This window comes from Hyposmocoma kahamanoa, unplaced genomic scaffold (genome assembly GCF_003589595.1).
Source record: "Hyposmocoma kahamanoa isolate Upper Pololo Valley unplaced genomic scaffold, ASM358959v1 93, whole genome shotgun sequence".
Taxonomy (NCBI): domain Eukaryota; kingdom Metazoa; phylum Arthropoda; class Insecta; order Lepidoptera; family Cosmopterigidae; genus Hyposmocoma; species Hyposmocoma kahamanoa.
Genome location: NW_020654810.1, coordinates 23,792,152 through 23,816,495, shown reverse-complemented (window position 1 = coordinate 23,816,495; position 24,344 = coordinate 23,792,152). Strand labels below are relative to the sequence as shown.

Genomic DNA, 24,344 nt, shown 5'->3' with positions numbered 1-24,344 from the left:
CATCGCGTGAGCGGTTATTATAGACGCGTACGCATTGCCTCTTAAATGAATTTGAGACTGCAAAAACGACTGTCAAGGACAGCTAGTTTATTTTTATTCCTCGTATTATTGTTGTAGTTTTTCTGTTTAGTTGCAGTAGAGTAGAAGAAAGTATTGCCTCCATACAAGAGAAAAGTAAGAGTGTTAGTAAAATTACAGGCAAATGGGATTTGTCAACTTTACGTCTCAGGGTGACGGATGTGGCGATAGTGCCTCTTAGATTTTCGAGAATAAAGCTCTGAATGACAACGCAACTGTGATGGGTAGGCATACGTTGAAAAAATTACCCAGTATTTAAATCCATACAGTAACAAACAGCTTTTACATCCAGTATTAAATAAGTATCGACTGGGATGTCACCTCAGAGGATCTCACGTTCTTCTATAATAAAAAAAACTACTTATAGTTCTCGTCATCTACGATGATACCATCTCGACTGACAAGTTAATAAAGATGCTAAGGCACGGCATAAACGTTTAGTGCTGTTTATTAATAAAAAGAAATTTAACAACTCCCAAATGGTGCTCAATGGCTGGTAATGACCCCTATAACATATACCTTAAAGACTTACATAAATATAATAAGTAAGTAAGTAAGTATAAGTCAACATCACATACGTTGCTCTGATCCCAAAGTAAGTAGCTAAAGCACTTGTGATAGGGAAATCAGAAACAACGATGGTACAACAGACACCCAGACCCGAGACATTATAGAAAAGTTAGTTTTCTATACTGACCCGGCCGGGGATCGAACCCGGGACCCCAGAGATGGCGAAACCAGGAAGCCATGAAAGCACGAAACCACCAAGGCCGCGGAATCGCCGATACATGACACCCTTCGGTCAAAACTTTTCCTTCATGTAGGTCGATAGATGTCCGGTCGGCACTCTCACCACAAACGAATTAAAATTTACGTTGTGGCGGGACTCCAACCGCTCGACTCTCAGGGCGTATTTAGCTTTTAGCCTGATGTACTTCACTATCTCCTCAAACTTCGTGGAGTAACGTAGTCGCGATAGCCGCTCACGCGATGCGCTCCTCCTATCGCAAAATGGCGGCTATTTGGTTTCGCAAATTAGAAAAGGATTCAGTTTTAATACAAGTTTTAAAAAATAAAAATTATATTCTGCATTGCTAAATAAATACCCTCCGTACTACAACAAAAACATCTCAAATAAAATGCAGTAATACACCGCAAATCCTGCACTTAAAAAGCACTAATGAAATTTTTGGTGTACTTGGGTAAATATGATAATATTCCGTTTGAGTGGTTCTAATGTTTACCATGAAATTACTTTTAAAGTATAGTATATAAACATTTATATTCAGGGTAAACTTAAAAAACGCAACTTACGGTATGTTTTCAATAAATAAACACCGACATCACCAGCCCAAACAATAACACACACGATTACCGTGACTTATTTTTGAAGTTGTTTATTTTTTTTAAATGACAGACCCAGGCATTAAAAACTTTATGGTTTGCTAGAGTAGTTACCGAAGTGGCAATTAGTATTAGTTCTTTTACCTGTTATAACTTCCATATCCGATAAATCGGTATAAAATTATCACCGGCACCTCTAGGTGTGGTATGCTTCCAGAGACGCATGAATCGCGTGAGCGGATAGGCACAGTAGCGTCGTTGGTGCGGCCGGCGGAGCAAAATATCCTATCGGTGCTATATAAAGTTAGTTCACTAAACTATCGTTTTTTTATCCATAGCAGTTGCTACTCACAGATCGAAATCACAAAGACTTGAGGGGCACTGCCACTACGCCCGTCTCTCTGAGACATAACGTTGTAAAGGTCACATCAATGCTCAGCGGCAAAAATAGGTAAGGTGACACCCTGAACGAATACTTTCACACTAAATATCTTATAATTGATCCTGCGGACAACACCAAATTACCTATATGAACACAGGACCTGGGCCACTGAGGTCGTCAATTAAACATAAGACTGAAAAAAGTAAGTTTAGTTTAAAGTGAAATGAGTGACGATCTGCAATCCAGGCCACAACTTTTCCCGTAATTTCCAACTCATTAATTATTTATAAATTTCATGTTATCGAAAACATTGAATTATATTCATATACCACGTATCCGCTATACATATCAACGCCTAACATGTCACACCTCGCACAATCTTCCGAACTGGAAATGCGCTCCCCTGAGAAATGTCGGCACATCATTATTCTGATTATCAAGCCATTTCGGCCAATGGCGAGGGTTTCCCACTCATTGCTTTTAAAGGATATTGCATTTCTTCCAATCTCCTTCTACTTGCTCTTTATTATCATTCCCTTGGATATAGTTATTTTGCCTTATAGACTGCTCCTTTTTTACTCACGCCACCTTTTTTGTTCAATACTTTTCTTTTATCATAAAGATTCCTTCGAGACTTTTTTTCATTCGATTTGGGTTTATTTTCTAATTTCCAAACGTGCAGAACCCCAAGTCTGTTAATTTTACACATTTTGTACATTTCGATGGATTTCTAGAGGCCTATATCAAAAGCCTCTATTTCATCAAGAAGATAGTTTAAAAAACTGAGACGTATCTGCCGCGCAAAATTAACATATCCTAGACCAATGATATCATACTTGTAATGCTCACTATCCTAGACCATCCTAACGTTGTCAATTGTGATTATTTTAACCATTGCAAAGCTCGGTTCACAATAAAATTTCGCATTTTCTGAAGAAGTCTAAGTAATAAGTCTAAGTAAGTAAGAATACAAAATGATCTATTTTGTATTCTTAAAAAGTAGTAATTAGGTATTCTTCTAAAAGTTAATGTCTGAATATAACCTCAACATGATACACGGTGTCGAAGAAGTGGTCGGGTTACCATATTTATTATTTGACAATTTTTGTTGCCAACAAAATAAATTATATTCAAAAAGCGCCGAATAAACTAGCTATCTATATCCCATTATTCTGACATTGTTATATATAAATATGTACATTAAATATATATGTGTATGTATTATATATTATGTATTTATGTGTATATAGATTGCTTAAATAAGTAAATAGTTAGTCATATAATATTATGTGCTATATTTATATTGTGTTTAAACTATATATCGTAATTATTTATAAACTTCTTCTATCTGGTAGAGAATGCCTAGTGGCATTAAGTCCGCCATTTGTACTGTTTTGTGTGCAATTAAGTTTAAATAAATAAATAAAATTGAGAATATACACTGTAAGATATGAAAACACAATTCCTAAAAATTTTCACGATAGAAAAAAACACAAACTTACCTCGAAATTTTACAAGAAAACCGCTGCATTCAATAGGTACTTGACATAATATATCAATGACTTTATTTATATGAAATGAACTAAATAGAACATGTATAGTATATGATATACATTTTTCAAAATGTTTTGACTTCGTTTGTAAAAAAATATATTATGAAATAAGGCCAGTGTACATGCCTCTCGATCCAAGCAAAAAGAACCGTATTAGTACGGAAAAAAAATTAATTGGAGGTATTATCGACTCAAGCAGCTTGTCAGTGACTAGCCATCGAACCAACAACCATTGCAATTTTTTGGTAGTCTGCTCTTCAACGGTAACTCGATAGCATGTCGGTGGTGTATTATACATACAGGTTGGCAAAAAATCATTGGCCATTTTTTCCTGTGCATAAGATTCAGTAATGGAACACATTTGTGAAATAAAAAAAAAAATCCCCATTTTTATGTTAATATTTCCCAATCATTTCTAACGCGTGGTTACCTCAAAATAGTAAATGAAATTGAGCGATCGGCGCCGAGCTGTCTAGACGCCGAGGCGCCAGCACGTCGCGCAGCGCGACGACAGACCTTTTTTTTTTTTTTTTTTTTGCGTGGTGAAATCCTCCGAGGATACCTCTCCGCCGCGGGGGCAGCGGGAGGTTATGCCGGACTTCGACCGGCTAAAACCCCACAGTGGCCTTCTCGGGTGCTCTAGTGGGAAGGATCCGGGATCGAGTTTGCGCACCGGAACCCCTCCAGCACCTAGGAGGAGCTACGTCCTCCCCTCTTCTCCTCACGACGAAGCGGGCCACACCGCCCCGTCGTCCTCCTCGCGGCTGCCTAACTTACTGGCGAACGAAGCCACCGCTCCGAACGCCTGCAGCCGCGAAGGTACGCCGCCGCCGAGCGGGATCGGCCCTCTCCCGATCACGCTCGGCGACCTCCTTCTGAAGCATCACCGCTTCACAGAAGGAGACCACTGCCTCATGGGACTCTTGATCCGCCAACATAGCCGCTACTATGCCTGGCGGAGAGAGATCTCGCCCGATCCGGGCAACCAGGATGTTCCGTTCGGAGGCCAATGCGGGGCACTCCTCCAGCGTGTGCTGGGCGGAATCCTGGTCCCTCCCACAGTGGTGGTACTGCGTCGTCGACTCGCGTCCGATCCGATTCAGATACTCACCGAAGCATCCGTGCCCGGTGAGTATCTGTGTCAGTCGGAACGTGGTGACGCACTTCCGCTGGCTCAACCAGACTTCGAGGTTGGGCAGGATCGCGCCGACGGCGCGCTGGCGCGAGATCCACAGCTGTTCCAGCCTCTCGCGCCACTTCTCGAACGCCCGTCGGCGCTCCTGCCACCGCACTTCCGGCGGCGCAGCTTCCTCCGCCTGGCGGAGGCGCGCGTAATTACGCGCGTCCATCTCCGCCAGAATGTCCAGCGGGGGAAAACGCGCCAGGACAGTCGCCGCGTCGAAGGATACGGTGCGGTACCCTAGTGCGATCCTTATGGCCATGCGGCGCTGCACGCCATTGACCATGGCTCTGCAACGCCGGACGCCCGTCAGTCGGTGTGACCAGACGGGTGCCCCATACAGGGCCACGGATCGCACCACCCCACCGTATAAACGGCGAACTTCCTCCGAAGGGCCCCCCAGGTTGGGCAGCAACCGGTGCAATGCACCCGCCACCCTATCGATCCGGGGAACCAGGCGCCGGAAGTGCTCCTCGAAATCCCAGCGACCGTCCAGTATAAGGCCCAAGTACTTTAAGTACTGCCCCACCTGGACGTCGACGTCACCAACGCGAATAGAGAAGCTGGGCGGTTCCCTCCCTCGCGGGAGTTTGTGGAACCACAGCGCCTCAGTTTTCTGAGGCGCTACTCGCAAACCCAGCTCTTCGATTTTTTCGACGACGCGAGAAACCCCGAGCTCAGCGAGCCGGATGGTCCTCTCGAAGTCCTCCCCTCCGGCGAGCACCAGGGTGTCATCAGCATAACACACCAGATGCACGCCCGGGGGGAGTGCGACCCTCAAGACAGCATCGTATGCGAGGTTCCAAAGGAGTGGTCCAAGGACAGACCCCTGAGGAACCCCACACACGACCTCTCTGCGATGGCTTGCGCCATCCCGACCCGGGTACGTAATGTACCTGTCGCATAGGTAGGACCTGACAACTCGCTTCAGGTACGGAGGCACTCGATGATATTCGAGCGCCTCCTTAACGGTCGACCAGGGCAAGGAGTTGAAGGCGTTGACGATATTCAGGCTTACCGCCAACGCCACTCCGCCCCGGGACAGTACCTGCGTCGACAGTGTACGAACGTGAAGGATCGCGTCCACTGTCGACCGCGCCTGCCGGAATCCGTACTGGTCTTCCGACAGGTCAGGCCCTACTTGCGACAGATGCCCGCTGAGCCGCTCGGCAAGTGTTCTTTCAAACAACTTGCCGGCCTCGTCCAGCAGGCATATGGGTCGGTATGCAGAGGGAGAGTCTGCGGGTCGACCTTCCTTCTTTATAAGGACCATCCTCGCCGACTTCCAGCCGGACGGGAACACACCCAAAACAAACACACAAAAAATACCGAACTTGTATTTTTTTATTTCCATTATGCAGTATGCTTCTTTAAAATGGTCGGTGGTTTTTTTTATCAGCCTGTATACTACTAATATATTTAATTTAAAGACTAAATTCTTGATTAAACGAGATAAATATTAAGATATACATAGTCATTTCCATGGTAGTTTTAACAAGGCAACATCGACCGTTAGTTATTGAACGAATGCCAACAGTACCATTCCACTTACACTCTATTGAGACTCAACCGCCAATGCTACTAGATTTTAGCAGAACAACAAACATTATAACAATTGCAAGATAATCTCAGCCGAGACTTAATGGAATGACAATGACCAGTGGTTTCAAAAAGAACTTAACAGGCTCGGAGACCAGGTCGCTTGTAGTAGAGTGTAGGCAACACCAAAACGAAAATTAATTCCAAATAATAGACACCGGCAAATGTTCCCCACTTTTCTTTATTACCATTATCCAATGGCTTCATTTCAACGGTTGGCTTTCAAAGGAGATTGCATTCCCTATAATTTCTTTTAAAAGGCATTAAGCCACAGAGGTTATTCGCTTGGGAGACGATGAAAACTGATTAGATCACACTGATTGAGTTTTGTATCGAAACCTAATTTGGCCAGGGGAATATAATTTAGTATTGGTATTATAAATTTTAGGCATTTTTTACCGTTTTTCGATTAATTGAATAGTTATATGACTTAAAACAAACGGTGAAATAATTGTCGAAAAATTCTTTAGCGTCTTCAAATATTATTATTACGAATTTAAATAAAATAAATTCATTAGGTTTTTTCAATTATGCTAAAGGCCGGCCGAAGTCTGGAAATAAAATCATATTTAAACGAAACTTAAATGACTAATTAGTATGTAACCTGGACTGATATCTACAACTATAAGTTTTTTTAAATTTCTTGACACTAAGCGACATCTGACCGCCAAGAGATTTTCAATACCTATGATCCGTTTCAAAGTAGGTTCACATAATATCAAGTATATATCGAATATGCCACGCGAGAAAGTGACAAAAAAGTTCCTACTTTCAGCGATAGATGGCATTTTTCACTATAAATAGTTCTATTAACTCACTCTTCTTTTATTATGGCTTGACTTCGTGTCTTTTGCCACAAACTCACGGCATCACTTAACTTGTCTTCTTCTTCGGCTTCTATTAACTCTGATAAAAGTGTCTGTATTTTATTTTCATATAATAATACACCGAATATATTTCATTCAATTACGTAAAATATAACCTCCAAAACTTCAATCTGGAATATCTTTAATTCCATACTTCTTAGAATGGAATAGTAAACCGAAACCCAAATTTGTTCAGGAATTTAAACCATATTTTTACATATTTTTCAGACGCAAATTAGGTTAACAAAAATTTGTATGGGAGTTTGCCATTTTTTTTAAAAACCCCCGATACAAAACTTCAAAAGGTCAATGAAATCACAATCTTATACATTCTCAACTCAAGCTCAACAACTCATTAAGGCTAATCGAGTGAACCCAAACACGATAATTGGTACAGTAAGTAGTTGAAGTTGAATTATAATGTCATCGGATTTCCATATGACACCAAATTTCAAAGTAAAATAAATATTCGTTTCATGAGTGAGATTTCTACAGTAGCCGTGAAAAGGGCTCATAATCATCATCGTCGTGAACAACCTATCGCAGTCCACTGCTGGACATAGGGGACCAATGCGCCCGGTTCTTAGCCCGGTTCTTAGCTCGTTGCATTCACCTGCTACCAGCAGCCTTTCGCAAATCGTCACTCCACCTGGCCAGAGGTCCTACACTACGTTTGCCGAGCCGTGGTATCCTTGCTAAAGTCCCTAATTTAAAATAAAAAAAATTGTAAGTTATTACTAGCCTCTTTTTGGGGGTTAAAAACATTCCTAACGGACATTTCCTCGCTGATTGTCTTGACGGTGCCACCGGACAAAAGGGCGAACTGAAGGCTCTTAACCCATATAATAAATTAAGTAGCGATCTTGAGGGCACTGACCTCGACTCAGGACGCTACTCGACACAGTGCATTATTGATGATTTTCCGTGTTTCGAGTGAACGAAAGAATTGTAACTTGGTAAAACTGTAAACGAGTAACATGCCGTAAATCAATCGGCGTGAGTCTGACGCAAATTGGATTTCAACCGGCCACTGTCGACGCTGTTACGCCTCACTCGGAATGCTTGAACAGACATTCCGTTGACGACTGTCTACAGATTTATACATGCCATGGAACATGAAACGTGACGATTAATGCAAATATTTTTAGCGAAGTTAAATTCCATTTCAGTAAAAACGACAGTTATTTAATTCATAAAAAAACAATTATTACAGCCAATTGGCCATTATCTGCTAAACCAACATCTGGACATTCAAATTAACTAATAAGATAAGTAAGTTGGAAAATAACAGTATTGATTGATTGGCACGCATTTAATAGCGCCTTCTATATTGCACTTGTCCAAAATGGAGCAAGGTCGACGACTAAAGAAAAATAAAGTATTTGTGACGCTATGAAAATAAATTAAGACTGAAAAAAAACTCAAGAACTGTTGAAGCATATTATATTGAAATTCTAGAAATTGTGTAAAGATACAACTATCATCTACACTCCAGTCAACGACTTTACGGAAATGTGATAATAAAGTTACATACACAATAAATCAGTAAATGTAAGTTCCTTTATAAACCGAAAACCTTCCAGTCTTATTGGAAATGTTACTGATTTTGCGGGTTTAAATGGCATGTGTCTGTTTTTTTTTCGAACAAACTAAACATTTCGGCTTTTTAACCGACTTCAAAAACGAGGTTCTCAATTCGACTGTATGTTTTTTTGTATGTATGTTACGCGATAACTCCGGTATTTGTGAACCGATTTTCATGATTCTTTTTTTGTTGAAAAGAGGGTACCTCTCTAATGGTCTCGTTTCATTTTGAAGAAAATCGTCCACCATGATCACGCATAAACATTCATTTTTATAAATAGCGCCTAAATTTTACTTAAGGAGCAATTATTTTAATGGTTGGTTTTGCTATTCTCCAATTCAAGGCGTTTTTTTCTATCAACATAGTTTGAGTAGTGAGAACCGATTTTTATTTTATTATCTCCTGTGTCAAGTCTTGTATAGTGGCGAACTAGGGGATATTTCAATAAAACTTGGCAAAAATGATGCAATTCGACGTACTTTTGAGGTCGGTTTTTTTAGTACTCTGCACTGAGATTATTAGAGGTCAGTAGATCATGTGACCTGTAACAAGCTCTAAACTTTGGTTTATTTTGATTTAGCTCCGAATAAATACTTCAAGGCGAGGTATTTCAATGCGACCCTAGATTTTCGGAGGTGAGGTGTGAATCTAAAAAGAGAAAATGGGAAAATAAATGAATTTAATAACTAGTAAAGCTTCAGTTGAAAATTCAAATTTCGCAGGTTCTCTGCAGTGCTTAAAGGTAAATATTTCCATACAAAAATTATGTACAAAGTTAAATGTTCTATTCCTTTTAACCATTGACTTACAATTATATGGACGTCGGGTCCGCGCTAAAAAGTGTCCGAACTTATGGGGCGTTAAAATCGTATACAGAGCGTCATTCACGCTTTAGTCTTCGTTTGTTTATTCTGACAGCGAAGCAAGCAAAATTAGACATTACTGCGATGACATTACAATTTAAATTCAACGTTTTAGCTTTTTCATATTCCTTTACATGTCACTACGTTTAAATAGGTTGACTTGGGACATTTTTTTCGTGATTTTTGTATTAGACCCGTCGTTCATTTATTTGTAAGTCATTGCTTTTAACCTTTTATTTGAGCCTTTTTTTAGGATTCTATATGATGATATGATCGGGTAAAGTACATCCTATCGTGTAACAAATTAGCACTTTCTTTAGACAATATCCTTACGTGTATCGTATATTTTTTGTAAGGTCGTTACATTAATAATAAATACTAAACCGTTTGATCCAGTAAACAGTTTTCCCGCTTCTCTTCCGGTGACTAGCCTTGATTTCCAATGTGTAGCAATCGTGAAAACGTAAGAACTCGATACTTCCAATGTTAGTTCTGGATCACAAAGAAAGATCACGAAAAACTTGAAACGTATTGCGCTAGAATATTCAATCTACAGAAGTTCTAACTCCGAACTTCACGTAAATATGGGAATGGCGAACACATGTGAATCTATTCACACTCAGACTGCAAACTTCGCTGTTCGCATTTTGTGCTCAGTCAAACTTTGCTGTTCTTCTGCTGCTACATATCCGTTAAGTTTTCGAATATAAAATGATGTAGTGATACGTTTTAGTTTTCAAGAAAAACAGAAAAAGTCTCTATGATTTGAATATTTGGCCGAATGTTGAATTTTATATAAAACGTTATTGTAATGGCATGTAAACTACTTCATTTGTAAAATTTTAACTTCATATATGATGTACAAAATATACATAATTTCATTATGAAAGAAGATATCCACAATATTAATTCACCTTAGAACTAAGGCCAAACTTATAGCACCACGATTTCTTTTAACTAAAGATTCTTTTATAGAAAACTGATAGTATACCTAGGTTACTTTGAATAATTTTGAAATTTAAACGTCTACAACTTTTAATCCTGTGATTTTTTTTATAAAAAAATCGAATTATCGGTTTTAATAGTTCTCTCTAAAAACTTTAAAAGAACAAACAATTATTCAATACTTTTTGAGAAAAAAATAAAAACAGCGTGCTTAAAGTTATAATTGAGTTGGGGTTACTTTGGAACCCCATTTTTAGCATACTACTAACTAGCCCCAGCTAACTAGCAAACTAACCCCAATTACTATCCTAAAACAGAAAAAAAAATTAAAAATCAGTAAACAGGGAAAAAAGTTATTGCTATCTATCGGGGTAACTTTAATCAAATAAAACTACCAAATATGACAGAACCTTTGTTTTAATTAGAGATTGTTGTTATTTATTATACAAATTTCCATAAGATATATTTTATAAAGCTGTGATCTCATGGTTAGCTTACCGCACAAGTTTTGACTCAATTCCTCTTTTAACCTGGCTTCTTAGTAATTTCGGTAGTCGCGGGAACCCTAGTTTTCAGTTATATGTTATAAAAAGTGATTTAAAAAAATTAAAGCAAAACCATTAGAAGCAAATTTTCCTGCCAGCGTCTGGAGTGACTTTGACACTTGATCAATCTCACACCATGCATCCTATCAATGACACCCCGCATAAAATAAACCGACGCCATAACGGAAGCTTTAAGGTTAGAACAATAAAAAAAATTGTTATGAATTCACAAATGTACAATACTCTTTTGATTCCATCCAAAAAATCATGATACTAACACACACTGCCACTGGACATGAAGTTATGCAATACATTTTTTTAATTAAAAATAGATTATAACGGAAAACCTACCTTTTTTGTACATAAAATACAGGGAAATCTCCAGCGCACCCGCAGAAATGAACTTGACTGTTTATCAGTATTGCCACCCGAAAAAAAAATCTCCCAAAAGTAACTACCTTTTACGCAATTTGTAATTTTATGTGAAAAGGAAGTTTTGATCAAAGTAATCCCGAGAATCAAAGTAACCCCGGTCTACGGTACGTTTTTACAATAAAATTACGGAGTGTATATTAAGATTATCATTTCCTAAGTTTAAAACTTACTTTAAAAGTGTTTTAATTGAAAAGTCATATTACAAAATTTTGGATTACGTGTTAGATAAAGATGTGTGGAAAGACGACATGAGTAGATTCCACACAAATATGATTCCATAGCATTTAAGTTTGAAAGGGTTGTAACCCTAACTAGCGGTGAACCTGGTTCACGGCAATGAAATGGTAAACTTCCGGTCCACAAAATTTATTAAACAAGTAAAGTTTAAAGAAAGGCTGTAACAATATAAAGGTAAATGTAAAAAAACAGGTATAACAGTATAATACACTCCCTATACTTTATTATCAAGGCACTTACCCCTAAATGGGCCGAGAAACTGAATTACAGAAATAGATACATGAAGGGTGTAGACTTATAAATTATTACACATGATTAGCTTATTAACAGCTCTGACTGTAGTGCTGGTCGAGCTGGGAGTGACCGTGGTACGAAAACAAAATGAGAAAGTGAAGGAAGATGGAACAATTCAAATTTAAAATTTAAATACAAGTTAAATAAAAAAATTATAAGATACAAAAGGAGAGAGGCGATACAAAGAGGTGAGATGATGGTGTAAGGAGGTCACACCGTCACGAGTTTATTTGAAAAGAGCAATCCTTAGAGTTTCTTGCTCGTTCTCAGGGAAGTCAGCACAGTGAACGAGCAGTAGCTTAAAAAAAGTGTAAGTAAGTGTAAAATTTTACCCATGGAATAAATTATTATTTTGACTTTGATTTGACCTTAGTAAGTATAAAGAATTATTATAAATCTCATAGGCAATAAAATCTCACGTAGGTACGTGAGGTAATTTTGGGAACAGGTTAATTATTATCTAAGACAGAAGTCTCGAATTCCCCAGACACATCATCCATTAAGGTAACACCACACAAGCCATTAAATAATAAAACACGCATAACCCGGATAAACAAGAACGAATTTATCGCCCCTCATTCTTCAGCGACCGTCCTGAACGAGGGCGAAATGTGAGTCATCAATTTGCGCCTAAACTCGTTGTACCCAGAACTGCAGTGGAAGCCTCGCGCGGCGTTACTACGTAAACAGTAAAGTTTCATGATATATGGAAAGCCAGAAGCCGGCGAAAATTGCACGGGAACATTCTTAATTTTCTACTATACATGTATAGAGAGGGACAAGTTAACACTTCTAAGGATTTAGGTTTAGGATTAAGATGCTGACGAAGTGTCTCTATCAAATACAAATTTCGTGAACTTGTATCTCCCGTACTTGATTTCAGATAATTGTATTGATGATGAAAAACCTGAAAAATATTTTACCTTCTTATTTTTAAAAATGCCTATTACTCTTCTTTAGTCCTACTTTATGTATCTAGTCTATTCGTATCCTGGTACCCGATACATACGTACACTTCCAGCTCTTTTCCCTTCGAATTAGGACAGAGACCCTGGATACATCGTCCAATTCATCGAATGTTCTCGACTTGGTCTTTCTTCAGTTCATGGTAGCTTCGCTTTGATCGGCCCTTACCGACTTGTCTTCTCACATTTACCTAGTTTATCAATCTTATGCATGTCATTCGAATAAGCACAAACTACGAACCACTATATGGCACAATATTGACATATCTCTATTAGTCCATTTGCTCGTAGCATTCTGAAAATCAAAATATTAACGTAATGTTAGTAAAGTCGATGCGTCAAAATTCCGAAACGAGACACCAAAATGATTCCGTACATGGCATACTTCAACAGTGCTTTTACCTAAAAGTAGCTTATGTTACTGCTTCCCCCATAACACTGCACCCGATTCAATTTGTAACAGTTAAGGTAATGCGGTTCGGCTCCGTAATTAATTTAAGTTCAAAGTTCCATTGAACGGGTTCGACGAATTTCCGGATTAGAGTTATGGCACTCGCAAGGGACTTATCGGGACCGTAATGTATAATGAAATTCTCTTCGTTTAGAAATATTGGTTTGAATTTTTATGTGAGAGCAAATAACATTTGTAACTGGTAAAATCTAGAAAACACTGGAGTCGTAGTTGCTGAATAACAAACTGAAGGCGATTAATTTGGCCCTGGGCTGAAAACAAAAAAGAACTGAGACAAAGTGTCCCATGACCTTATCAACTATTTTGTTTGTACAGCCAAAATACTCTAATAAGAAGATAGTCATCCTTTCAGCACCCACATTCATGATACCCCACAGCTTCTTAACTTCGTCTCATTGACACAGTGGTCACATCTCTGTTATTTGGGACAAAACAGTTCACAAGTCTTCAGTGCCGACTGACTCGCCATGTAAATAGTTGTAATCTTCTCTTTTTTTTCTGTGTCACTGCCACTTTACCTTTTGCTGTTTATAACCTCTTAATCTACCATTTACGTGCCAAATTCCGTTGCCGTGGAAAAATTTATTACAAAAATTGGATAACTTAAACTGGCCTCGCCCTAAAACAGTTATGAACCGTGGGGACTGGCGCCTAGACAAACTCCACCCAAATTGATATATCCAAAATAAATCACTATAACTCCATCTACGTTACCCAACTCTTTTGCCATTTGGCTACAGCAGATTCAGTAGCACATTGAGGCCCAGCGCTGGTAGATAGTTAGCGCTGCGACTAGGAAGACACTAAGACACCGGAGCACCGAGAACATGCCTCTAGTGGTCATAGCTAGAGGAACAATATGAAAACATTCACTAGATACAGTGGATGATACAGAATTTAAAAAAAAAGCATGTCAGAAAGATCAGAAATGGATGTCTTGCTCTTATTGAATAGGCATAAAGATTTTTCTGATCAGCTCAAGCCATTCCGCAGTAATAAGTGTAGTACTACCTTAAATATAGTTAAACTGGTAGCTTTCTATATTAGCATGCACGAGCTAGAAACCCCTATAATGGGATGTAGAATAGAACAAGACTCAAACTAATAAACTTGTAAAGAAACTCCGCATTTATATACCTACTATCTAAGATGACTTCAATGATATCCAAATGAAACACAGTGACGGTAGAAGGCCATTATTCAGACGGCACAAGATTTATTAAACACCGCATTGAGACCATTCGTCCGATCCTAAATATTCAAATGTTGAAAAAGAAAAATCGCTCCCGACTTTATTTCAGATTTCTTCGTTCGTATGTAAAATTTAAAACGTTCCAATTAAACTTTGTTGAAAAGTTCACAATGCCATATTAGCGCTGGCTGAAAGCATTTCTGCGAACCCGTGCTAGAGACGGAGAGGGAAAATTTCTAGAATAATCTGAAGTTATTATGACTATTATTCAGTTCTTCAAACACGAGCATATCGGAATCATATAAAAAGCAATTTACAGCACTGTGAATGTGAATGTGAATTTAAAGCAGCGACTGTGAGGTATTAAACAAAATTTTCCTTGAGATTAATATATATAAATATAAACATGTATTCTTATATTCGCATCTAAAACATGGAATACAGGCTATACAGGTGAAATGACACCAAACACAATTCGTACTCTCATACGGCCACGTCATAGGTGCCTTAATCACATGTAACAAATTTTGTACATGTGAAATTTTATAACTGTCAACTAATCATCTAATTTTGTCTATACAGCCTTTAAACCTCTCTACTAAAAACATTGACTTACAATTATATGGACGTCGGGTCCGCGCTAAAAAGTATCCTAACTTATAGGGCGTTAAAATCGTATACAGAGCGTCATTCACACTTTAGTCTTCGTTTGTTCGACTGACAGCGAAGCAAGCAAAATTAGACAGTACTGCGATGACATTACAATTCAAATTCAACGTTTTAGCTTTTTCATATTCCTTTACATGTCACTACGTTTAAATAGGTTGACTTGGGACATTTTTTTCGTGGTTTTTGTATTAGACCCGTCGTCGTCCATTTATTTGTAAGTCAATGACTAAAAAGTTGTAATTTTACCTACACTTGTAACTTCGCCCCTTTTTATGATATCAAATGACGGAAAGTAAGTCGTAGGCCTGGTGGTAAGCGACACGCCCACTTGTTCACAACAGTTGCAGACTTGGATTCTCTAAAGCGGGCCCTCGTGAAAGTCGTCGAATCCCACTGGACAAGATTCGTGTCGCGATACAAGATTGACCAGAACATCTAAGAGTTTGTATTAGGAACAGAGGCGGTCGTTTTGAGTAGTAACTGCTTTTTTTATATTATAACATCAAGTAATGGGACGAACAAGTCGTGCGCCTGATGGTAAGTTACACGCCTGTCCACAGTTACAGTGCCACTCAGAGCTTTATATCTCAAAGATCATAGTGGCACTGCTACTGCGCTTGTTACCTTGAGACCTTACCCTTCAAAACTGGAACGCAATAATGGCCACATTACTGCATGTCCGCAGAAATAGGTAAGGTGGGAGTACTTTCTTGGACGAACTCTTTCACAAGGACCTCACACTTATTAATATTATTGTCACTGAGTTCAACGACAGTAACGCAAAACTAAAATATTTCGTGTTCTGTTACTGCTCTTCGTCGATCACATTTTCTATGGCATCTCTAGCCTCGCGTAATTTGAAAGATATGTTTTATAGGTGCCTGAGCTTGAAGGTTCGCTATTCGTAATGTAAGTAAAATTAAATTTCTCGAACTTTTCCTCGAAATTTTAATAATATGCAGATGACAGCTTTGTACGTGGTACGACTTAAATATAATAAAGTAAGATTTATGATGCCAAGAGAAGCGTCCTCTTGGACCACATATGCAGCCACTGTTTATGTTAATTTTGGCCTCTTCGAATGAAGAAAGCGCCTTGTGAAAAAGCTCGTCCTGGGAAGTACTGCCACCTTACCTATTTCTGCGGCCATGCAGTAATGTGAGCATTACATCGTTCTGGTTTTGAAGGTTAGGAGTGCTGGTGAAATATAGTCAACTTATGTCTCAGGGTGACGGGCGCAGTGGCAGTGCTCCACAGATCCTTGCGATTTAATCTCTGAGTGACTCTGCAACTGTTATAGACAGTCGTGTCGCTTACCACCAGGCGTACGACATATTCGTCCCGATAAAGAAAACGAAACGTTTTCTATAATCAGGCGAGTTGACAATCATTTCACCTGCATCATAACACCGAGATGCCATGTCCGGATAAATGTTTTAATCGTATTCAATAGACCTAGTGAGATATTTCGTAGTCTTGTAACTGTATGTCATTAAGCAATTATTTATTAATAGATTCAAATCAAGAAATAAAATTACTTGAAAAACAATGGAACCTTAAAGTAAAACGCGGAACAATACTGTTTTCACAAACATACGTGCTCAAATATGAAATAGTATAAGAATATGTTTCTTCAATAGCTGCTCAAAAATTGTACTGTGTTTTTCATGGAATTGTTTTTCTAAAAATTATTAAAATTACTTTACTACCCTACCCTTTCTATACGTTTACACTGAAGACTTGGTGAGGTGAATAAATCTGTTGTTTTAAAAATCGCTTTATTAGCTCAGTCTGCTTGTGATTTGTCACATCTGGAACTGGCAACGTGTCTCCTCTATTTAGCGAAATTTAAAGAAAAACTGCCAATTTCCTGAAAAGAAATACGTACGTGGACGGCCACAAAAAACATTCTCAAATCAAATGGAGCTTGAGGTGAGAATCTTAAAAACGCTCGAGTGCGGTATTGAGAAGAATAAGAAGACCTGTATGAAAAGATCGATGAATGTAAGCGAAACGAGAGAGGTTAGTCAGAACCGTGTTTTTTGCCTAGCCCAATGGGAATCCAAGGACGTGATTATAAGTACCAAGTATGTATATTTCAATGTCCTCGGGCAACAGAATGAATAGAATCTGGTATGATTTGTCATAATATGATTTGTCAGTGAAGAAAAATCTCACAAACCTTGGAAAACGTATGAAGTCCCTAACATACATTGGGCCAGCGGGGCAAAGTAACGCCTTTACTTCTTAGAGAAACAGCACAGAAAATTCGTAGGATAGGACAATTTGCCTTACGCTGTATGAAGATTCCTTTATTCAAAACTTTTTCCTTTGTGATTTCAGATCTGCTCAAATGAAAATAAATGCGTATGCAACCGCGGGTGGACAGGTCCCGACTGCACTCACCCCGACGCATTGCCACCATCTCCTACCCCATACACACCAGACAACGCCACCAAAGCTGCTTATAACATGACCAAAAAAGAAACGCCGTATGGTGAGTCAATCCCACTGTCGGAAGGTATACTTTCGTAACGTTTACAAAGCTTTAAAATTATAATACCGCACATAAACACATTGGAACACATTGGCACATCAAAAAGAACCAAGAAAAATAACCTAAAATTGATAAGTTTATTAACTCTAAAGTCTCTTTCAGAGACTATTCTGATCCTAAACTTATTAAAAAATAACAGTGAAGATGAAAACCATACAGCTTTATGGTTTTCACTGAAAGGCACACCAAAAGGCATAGCAGTTCAACCTGTAGCCGCTTTGGATCCAATGGCTGATGACACTGTAGCCTCGTCCGGCTATGAAACATTGTCAACTGAAATATTATTTACTACATTTTATCATATGCAACCAAATATGTTTTATATTCACTAAATCCAAAGGGGATCAACTTATAATATGATGATGGTGAACCTACGTGCTGTCATTGTGCCTGATAATGTTCACAAGACGAAGCAAAGAGAATCTACTTTTACAAACAACAACAATACAAAACACTCTATGGAGATCTTGGCGAACACTAATCTTACAATTTTGTAGTTAACTAATTTACCACTTTCAGTTTTTGGGTAATACCATGACATTATGACACACACACAGCTGTCGATCGCAACGACCTTAACATACAGCTAAATGGTAACGAATTTACATTTTTTAAGTGATTTCTTATGATTACAGGTTTCCTTTAAAGTGTACCAATGATACCCCTGCTTGATAACGTGACTCTAAAGCATGTTACTATTGACCAATCGAATTCAAGCCATGCCTTCAATTTATGTTATAGATTTGATGGGCAAGCCATTACAAAATTCCTATGATGCCATCCTATAGTTTTATATTGTACTTAAAAGCTCGAAAAAAAAATTTATTAAACGAAAAGGCATTACTCGGAGTCATGGTCGGTCGCGAGCGGCGCCGGCGCAACTAACGCGCGGGACCCATCTCTTACAGGTGAACACTCGGGAAATAAGATGAGCACAATGAACATGGTGATATTGTTACTTGCGGTCGTGCTGTCCGTGTTCGTGGGGTTCGCCTGGATGGCGTATTGCTTCAGGTAACAACCGTATCTCGGTGTTGTTGCACTGTCTGTCGCTCGTGCCTGTCGTGTCGTGTACATGTCGTCTCGTCTTTTTGTCCCTGTGTCCCGCCGGCGCCGGCCGCGCCGCCGCGCGTAGCGGGCGCTGACGTCATCTCCCCCGTGACGTCACCGCCCGCTACTCGCGCCTCACTGTTTTCTCTTTGGGCGCAGAGAACTACCACGGCTCTAACACCGTGTTCCTCGTGGCGGTGCTCATGTCTGTGGTAGGGGGTGTATTCATAGTATTTGCCATGAGCGCTCTCTGCTACAGGTCAGTCGTAGTACACAAAAACTTCTCCCTGTGCCTAAGGTTAGTGAGCAGAAAACAGACCAAAGGTAGTCTTTAAGAAGAAATTTAAATCGTCACCTTCGTATACTTGTATGTTTATTTTAGACGTTAGTGTTGGTGTTTCTTTTCGTAATTACGTCGATACGATTGGTTTTGTTTTTTGTTGGAGATACGTTTTTATGTCGTTTACGTTGTGGTCGTAGAGCTAGTTGGCGGGTGGCGCGTCGGCGGTGTCGGCGCGCCACAACTGCATTTGATCTGTGGTTCTGTGTCCGCGTCGGCGGCCGGGCCGCGTCGCTCGCCACGGCCCCACGGCCCCTCGGCTCCCGCCCGTACACCGCGACACGCGCCTCGCTCGGCCACTCGCCCGGCGCCCCGGCTCGGGCCAGCGCCAGCGCCACGAGGCGGCGCCGTCCGGCCGCCTCGCTGCATGCCGTCAAGGCTTTCCTCGTTGTACTCGAGACACCTTCTCGACTCAAACCCTTAAGATTCTGGGCTCTTGGATGTATGCATTGGCTTATGTGAACTGTGACTCGTTTTCGTTTCCTTTCTTGGTCGGAGGCCGCGCCGCCGGGCGCCAGACACTGCGACCCGGCGGCGCGATCGCGTCTATATCTTCCGAATCACACGCCTGGCAACATCATTCAGATAACGTTCTAATGCTTGAACGAAAGTTACAGACAATCGCCACTAGCGTGACGACACTCCGAGCGGAAAGTATGTGGACTGTTAATTGCCACACTCGAGGTATGTAAAGCACTGTAAAAGCGCCAGAGGAAGTAACGATATTGGAGAAGATATAGATCGCTCGACTCTAACGTCACCAATCACTACCACTACCACTGAATTCTATCAACTTTTGCACGAGAAGCGAATGTGCGATGCACGGATATTCTTCTTTCAAGCAGCTGTCTATCTAGTTAGCAACGCCTAATGTTACATTTAAGACAATTATGGGACCTTTCCTGTAAATATTATTGAGCACACGCGCTACTCATAAGAAATTTTGATGATTTTCATGGATGTTGCATAAATGTATTAAATGTAAAGGAAGGTTTCAGAAATCAATGGCACAGGGAAGATCCTATTGATATTATAATTAAGCTAAGATCAATATCTTCATTATATGTTCCCATAAACATAACATAACATCAAGTTCCTAAGAGGAATGAAACGAAAAGTAACTTCTAGTTGAATTCAAATAAAATTATCAGACTTTGATCGAGATATCCAAAAGCACCAGTCCTTAGTTTCAACTCAGATGCTCAAACATATCGGCGAGGAACAAAAGATGACGAACACATTATCATTACCCGACTTCAAATGTTGCTTTCATCATACCATTGAACGATTTAATGTTCATCAACATCAACTTTTGTTCATCCCAACATTCCAACTCAAAATTAGCTTTCAACACTCGAATCGGAAACGAAAACATCGTCAAAATTCTCTCCCTCTTTTTAAGTGGAAGGTGTTCTCGATTCCGATAAAATTGGTCCATCTCGTTTCGATTTTGCGAACGTAATCGATTGATCTGAGTGTGCGTTCCCACGCCACGCCCGCTTCAGGAAAAAGAGCAGCACGCTGCCGAAATACGACCCTCCTTACGTGAAGAAGCCCATCGCTAAGAGCTTCGCCGCAGGGTCTACCACCTCCAACAACTCGCAAGAGGACATCTCCCTCGACGGCGGCAAGATGCATACCTTCAATAACACCTTTAGGTACGACGCCTTCACACTTTTCTTCTGTGTTCGTCAAATTCTGTTCTGTCCTTACTTTAAATTAAACAAATCCGTTCTTTCTTTGACTTTTAACCCCTTTCAATACTAATATAACCTGTATCATTTATCTATCATAAATAATAAAGCTGTCAGTCAACACCTAACTAGAATTCCGATTGCGATTGTAGCCAATCACAATAAATATAACGACATGGTTAGTGCTATTCATAGATATTATTGAAGAATCGTAACAAAATGAACAATCAACCAAACTGTGTAGTACGTTGTATGAAAGATTGACAGCGTCCTTTTAATCCTTGAAAATAAAACTGATCTCTTCTGTTCAATGGATCTGGTCTCCTCAGAAATCTGTTGAGGTACGTCGACGCTTGACGTGACTTAGTCGATCTACGTCTCACTGCTCAAAAGATGTAACGCTCACATGGTTTTCGCTTTTACCTCACAAAGCTTTAGGTCCCAAAATGCTTGAAACAACAATATGTTTGTAAAATTTGCTAATTTTATTCGTTTTCTTCTTAAGTGTGTTTTATTCAGTGTGACCAAGCACATTCACACAAAGTTTATTACGCGATTTTTCTACACGCTTGTTATTTAATTGTTTGTGTTTTCACGTACTAGATTTATAAGTTTATAATAGTTACAACATTGCAATCAATATGGTTTAGATCATACAGTAAAAGCAGCAGATCTTTAGCAAAAAATTTAATTTAACCAATATAAACTTACTAGAAGCTATTAGCGCTTATCATCAAATACCGCTGTTGTCAAAATTTCAGTGATATCATGCGTTTTGTGTTTCTTCTAGCCGCGGGGATTCTCAGCGAGTGATCTTCAGACATGGAAACCACATGGCAGGGGCAGGGACTACTAGTAGATACTCGTAAGTTGATAAACACACTTAATTTTTTTTAATTGCTTCCGTGGCCGAACGGCAACCGGTGAGTTTGGGTGTAATTTGTGGTTGTCTACCTCTGTGTGTGTCCATTTCACCCACGATACAGGGTTTCCCTAGAGCGGAACTATGAGTGTGTGCGTTATTATTATTATTAATTATATCAAGATTTTCTTTTATGACTTACAAGTCGTGCGACTTCCAGTGTCATAGCTTTAATCGCAAAAATCTAACAGTCACTGCCAGTGCGCCTGTCTTCCTGACATTATAGTCGTTATTCCAAGTTAATAAGTTCCATGCGCCTGTAGTTGCACCAGTGCCCTTAGCCTTTAAAACCGGAACGCAGTAAAGCTCACACTACTGCTGGGCGGCAGAAATTGATATGGTACCAGTACGTCTCTGGACGAACTCGTTCACAAGATCGCTCTACCGCTACTGTCTAATCATCCTTTACAAGGTTTTGATGAAGTTTTGATGGTTTTTTTAAGGAAAGCGATTTTAATAAATGTTTTGTTTTATTTCCAGTGAACATAAGCAAATGAAACGTGTTCATTCGGGCAGTGAAGATGAGCCTATGCATTCAGGTAAATATTTTATATATTAAAAAAATATTTTTGTAATATTTATTATGATTAATCAGTTGTAGTCATTTTGAAATTCAATGCTACATTTCCAGGGGAAGAAGACACAACATTAGCATTAGTCGACACGCCACCTAATTTAATGACCAAGCTGCCAGAAAAGGGGATCCTGAAGAAGCATGGATATGGTGCAGTGGATGGCAAGGACAAGTGGGGAGATGACTCACAGTCGGAGCACTTGGACATAGGCTCACAGTCAGATGGGCAAGAACCTGCAGGGGCGGTTGCTGATATGGAATACAGGTTTAAGGTAAAAACTATGATAGTATCTAATATTCATCGGTCTGATAGCTTGATTGAGCATCGTATGCCACCAACGCCAAAGAATTCAAAGAAGCCAAAGAAGACTTCCCGGAAAAGGTTGGTTTATTCGTTTTCTTTGAATGTAATGTTCATTTACTAATCTCTAATTTCAGGACCTTAATGGTTACCATGAAAATATAATCGAGGCGCTAAAGACTGCGGCTGCTCAAAGAGCAAGCGCCGGCGCAGCGGGTGGCTCAGGTGACCTTAGAGCGTTACAAGAGTATGAATACAAGAGGGAAAGGGCTCCCAGCGCGGAGAAAATTCATGAAGCGGAGCTCCGGAGGCAGAGGGCAGCCGACGAGGAGGAGGATGAAGCTCCTCCTTGTGGCCCCATCAGGATCAGGAACTTAGAGGACCTGATTCGACAGCTGGAGCACCACTCTAGCCGCCACATGAGCCCCTCAGGGTCCGAAGACATAAGAATGTCTGAGACTGAAGCCGATAGACATTATAGAATTGAGGGAGAAGTGCCACCGTAAGTGTCTAATGGTTTGTTACTTTTAAGAAACAAATTCAGCCATTTCTGAAAATGTTTTAAAGGGAGTAAAAGTCTTCCAAGAGAAAATTATAGTATGAGGCTCCTTTTTGCCATAGGCACCAATACAAACAATTCTTATTGGTCCTATTAATATTATATGACGAGTTTTTTTTTTTTTGTTCATAATACTAAGTGGGGGAACGACAAGTCGTGCAGTACCTCTCAAATAATTAAATCACATATATCTGAGGGGCACTGCCACTACACACGATATCCCGAAACATAAGACGCGTGTGCCTGTAATTTCACCAGCACCCTTAACCTTCGAAATCGGAACTTGGCAGCAGAAGTAGGTAAGGGGGCAGTACTTCTCTGGACGAACCCTTTCACAAGGAGCTCTACTGCTATTTTGTAGAATGACCACCAATAAACGTCCGGCACAGCAATGTTTGATGTTTTAGTAATTCCGCTAGGACCAAGGTATGCATATAAGACATAAGTGTTTACGTAGTATATTATTTCATTTCGCGATACACATGTCTGTCACTCACTCGCTAGGGTCCATTGAAAACCAGCGTCACAGCCCATTCTCGGCTGTGGCTTTAGCTGAATGAGATCCTTTGCATACGCCGCAGCCGCACACATGTCAGTATAGTATTAATTTATGGAGTAAAATTTGTTGTTTGGTTCAAATGTTAGCTATGCTGTTTAGGTCTGTCGGTAGTAACAAGGGATATTATTATTGCCCGTGTGTAACTACTAGTAGTACAGCTGGTAGTATTTTTTATATATGTTCATTCATATTACTTTTTTGTGTTTGTTTCTTGTTACGGTTTGTATTCTATTATATTTTATTCAAATTTGCTACCTAACGTTTAGCTAAATATAGTCTGCGTGGCGTCGTTTCAGTCGTTGTCGAGGGCGAATGGTGGGCGGCGAGGAGGACCCGCGGTTCGCGGGGTACCCGCGCTTCCGCGGCTCGGGGCGGCACCACGCCAGCGCGTTCGCGGGCGCCAGCGGCGCGCCGCTGCTGCACGCGGCGCACGCCGGCCTGGCCGCGCATGCGCGCGCGCCGCCCGACGACGACGCGCTCTACGAGACGGCCGACGCCGAGCGCCTGCGCGACGCGCCCGACAGCGAGAGGTGAGCTCGCCCCTACTCTCCTCACTGGCAGTGTCGATTGGCTTAAACTACGTC

General features: G+C 40.1%; 1 protein-coding gene across 1 annotated transcript in view; it reads left to right on the top strand.

Annotated features, from left to right (window-relative positions):
* LOC113237215 overlaps positions 1 to 24,344 on the top strand; it is a 33,038-nt gene extending 8,694 nt beyond the window's left edge. Inside the window, exons 4-11 of the mRNA XM_026473557.1 lie at positions 17,548 to 17,701; positions 18,971 to 19,109; positions 20,657 to 20,809; positions 21,636 to 21,710; positions 22,248 to 22,306; positions 22,399 to 22,613; positions 22,780 to 23,144; positions 24,057 to 24,344. Of these exons, the coding sequence (XP_026329342.1) occupies positions 17,548 to 17,701; positions 18,971 to 19,109; positions 20,657 to 20,809; positions 21,636 to 21,710; positions 22,248 to 22,306; positions 22,399 to 22,613; positions 22,780 to 23,144; positions 24,057 to 24,294 (1,398 nt within the window). The 3' untranslated portion in view covers positions 24,295 to 24,344. The remainder of the gene's footprint in view (positions 1 to 17,547; positions 17,702 to 18,970; positions 19,110 to 20,656; positions 20,810 to 21,635; positions 21,711 to 22,247; positions 22,307 to 22,398; positions 22,614 to 22,779; positions 23,145 to 24,056) is intronic.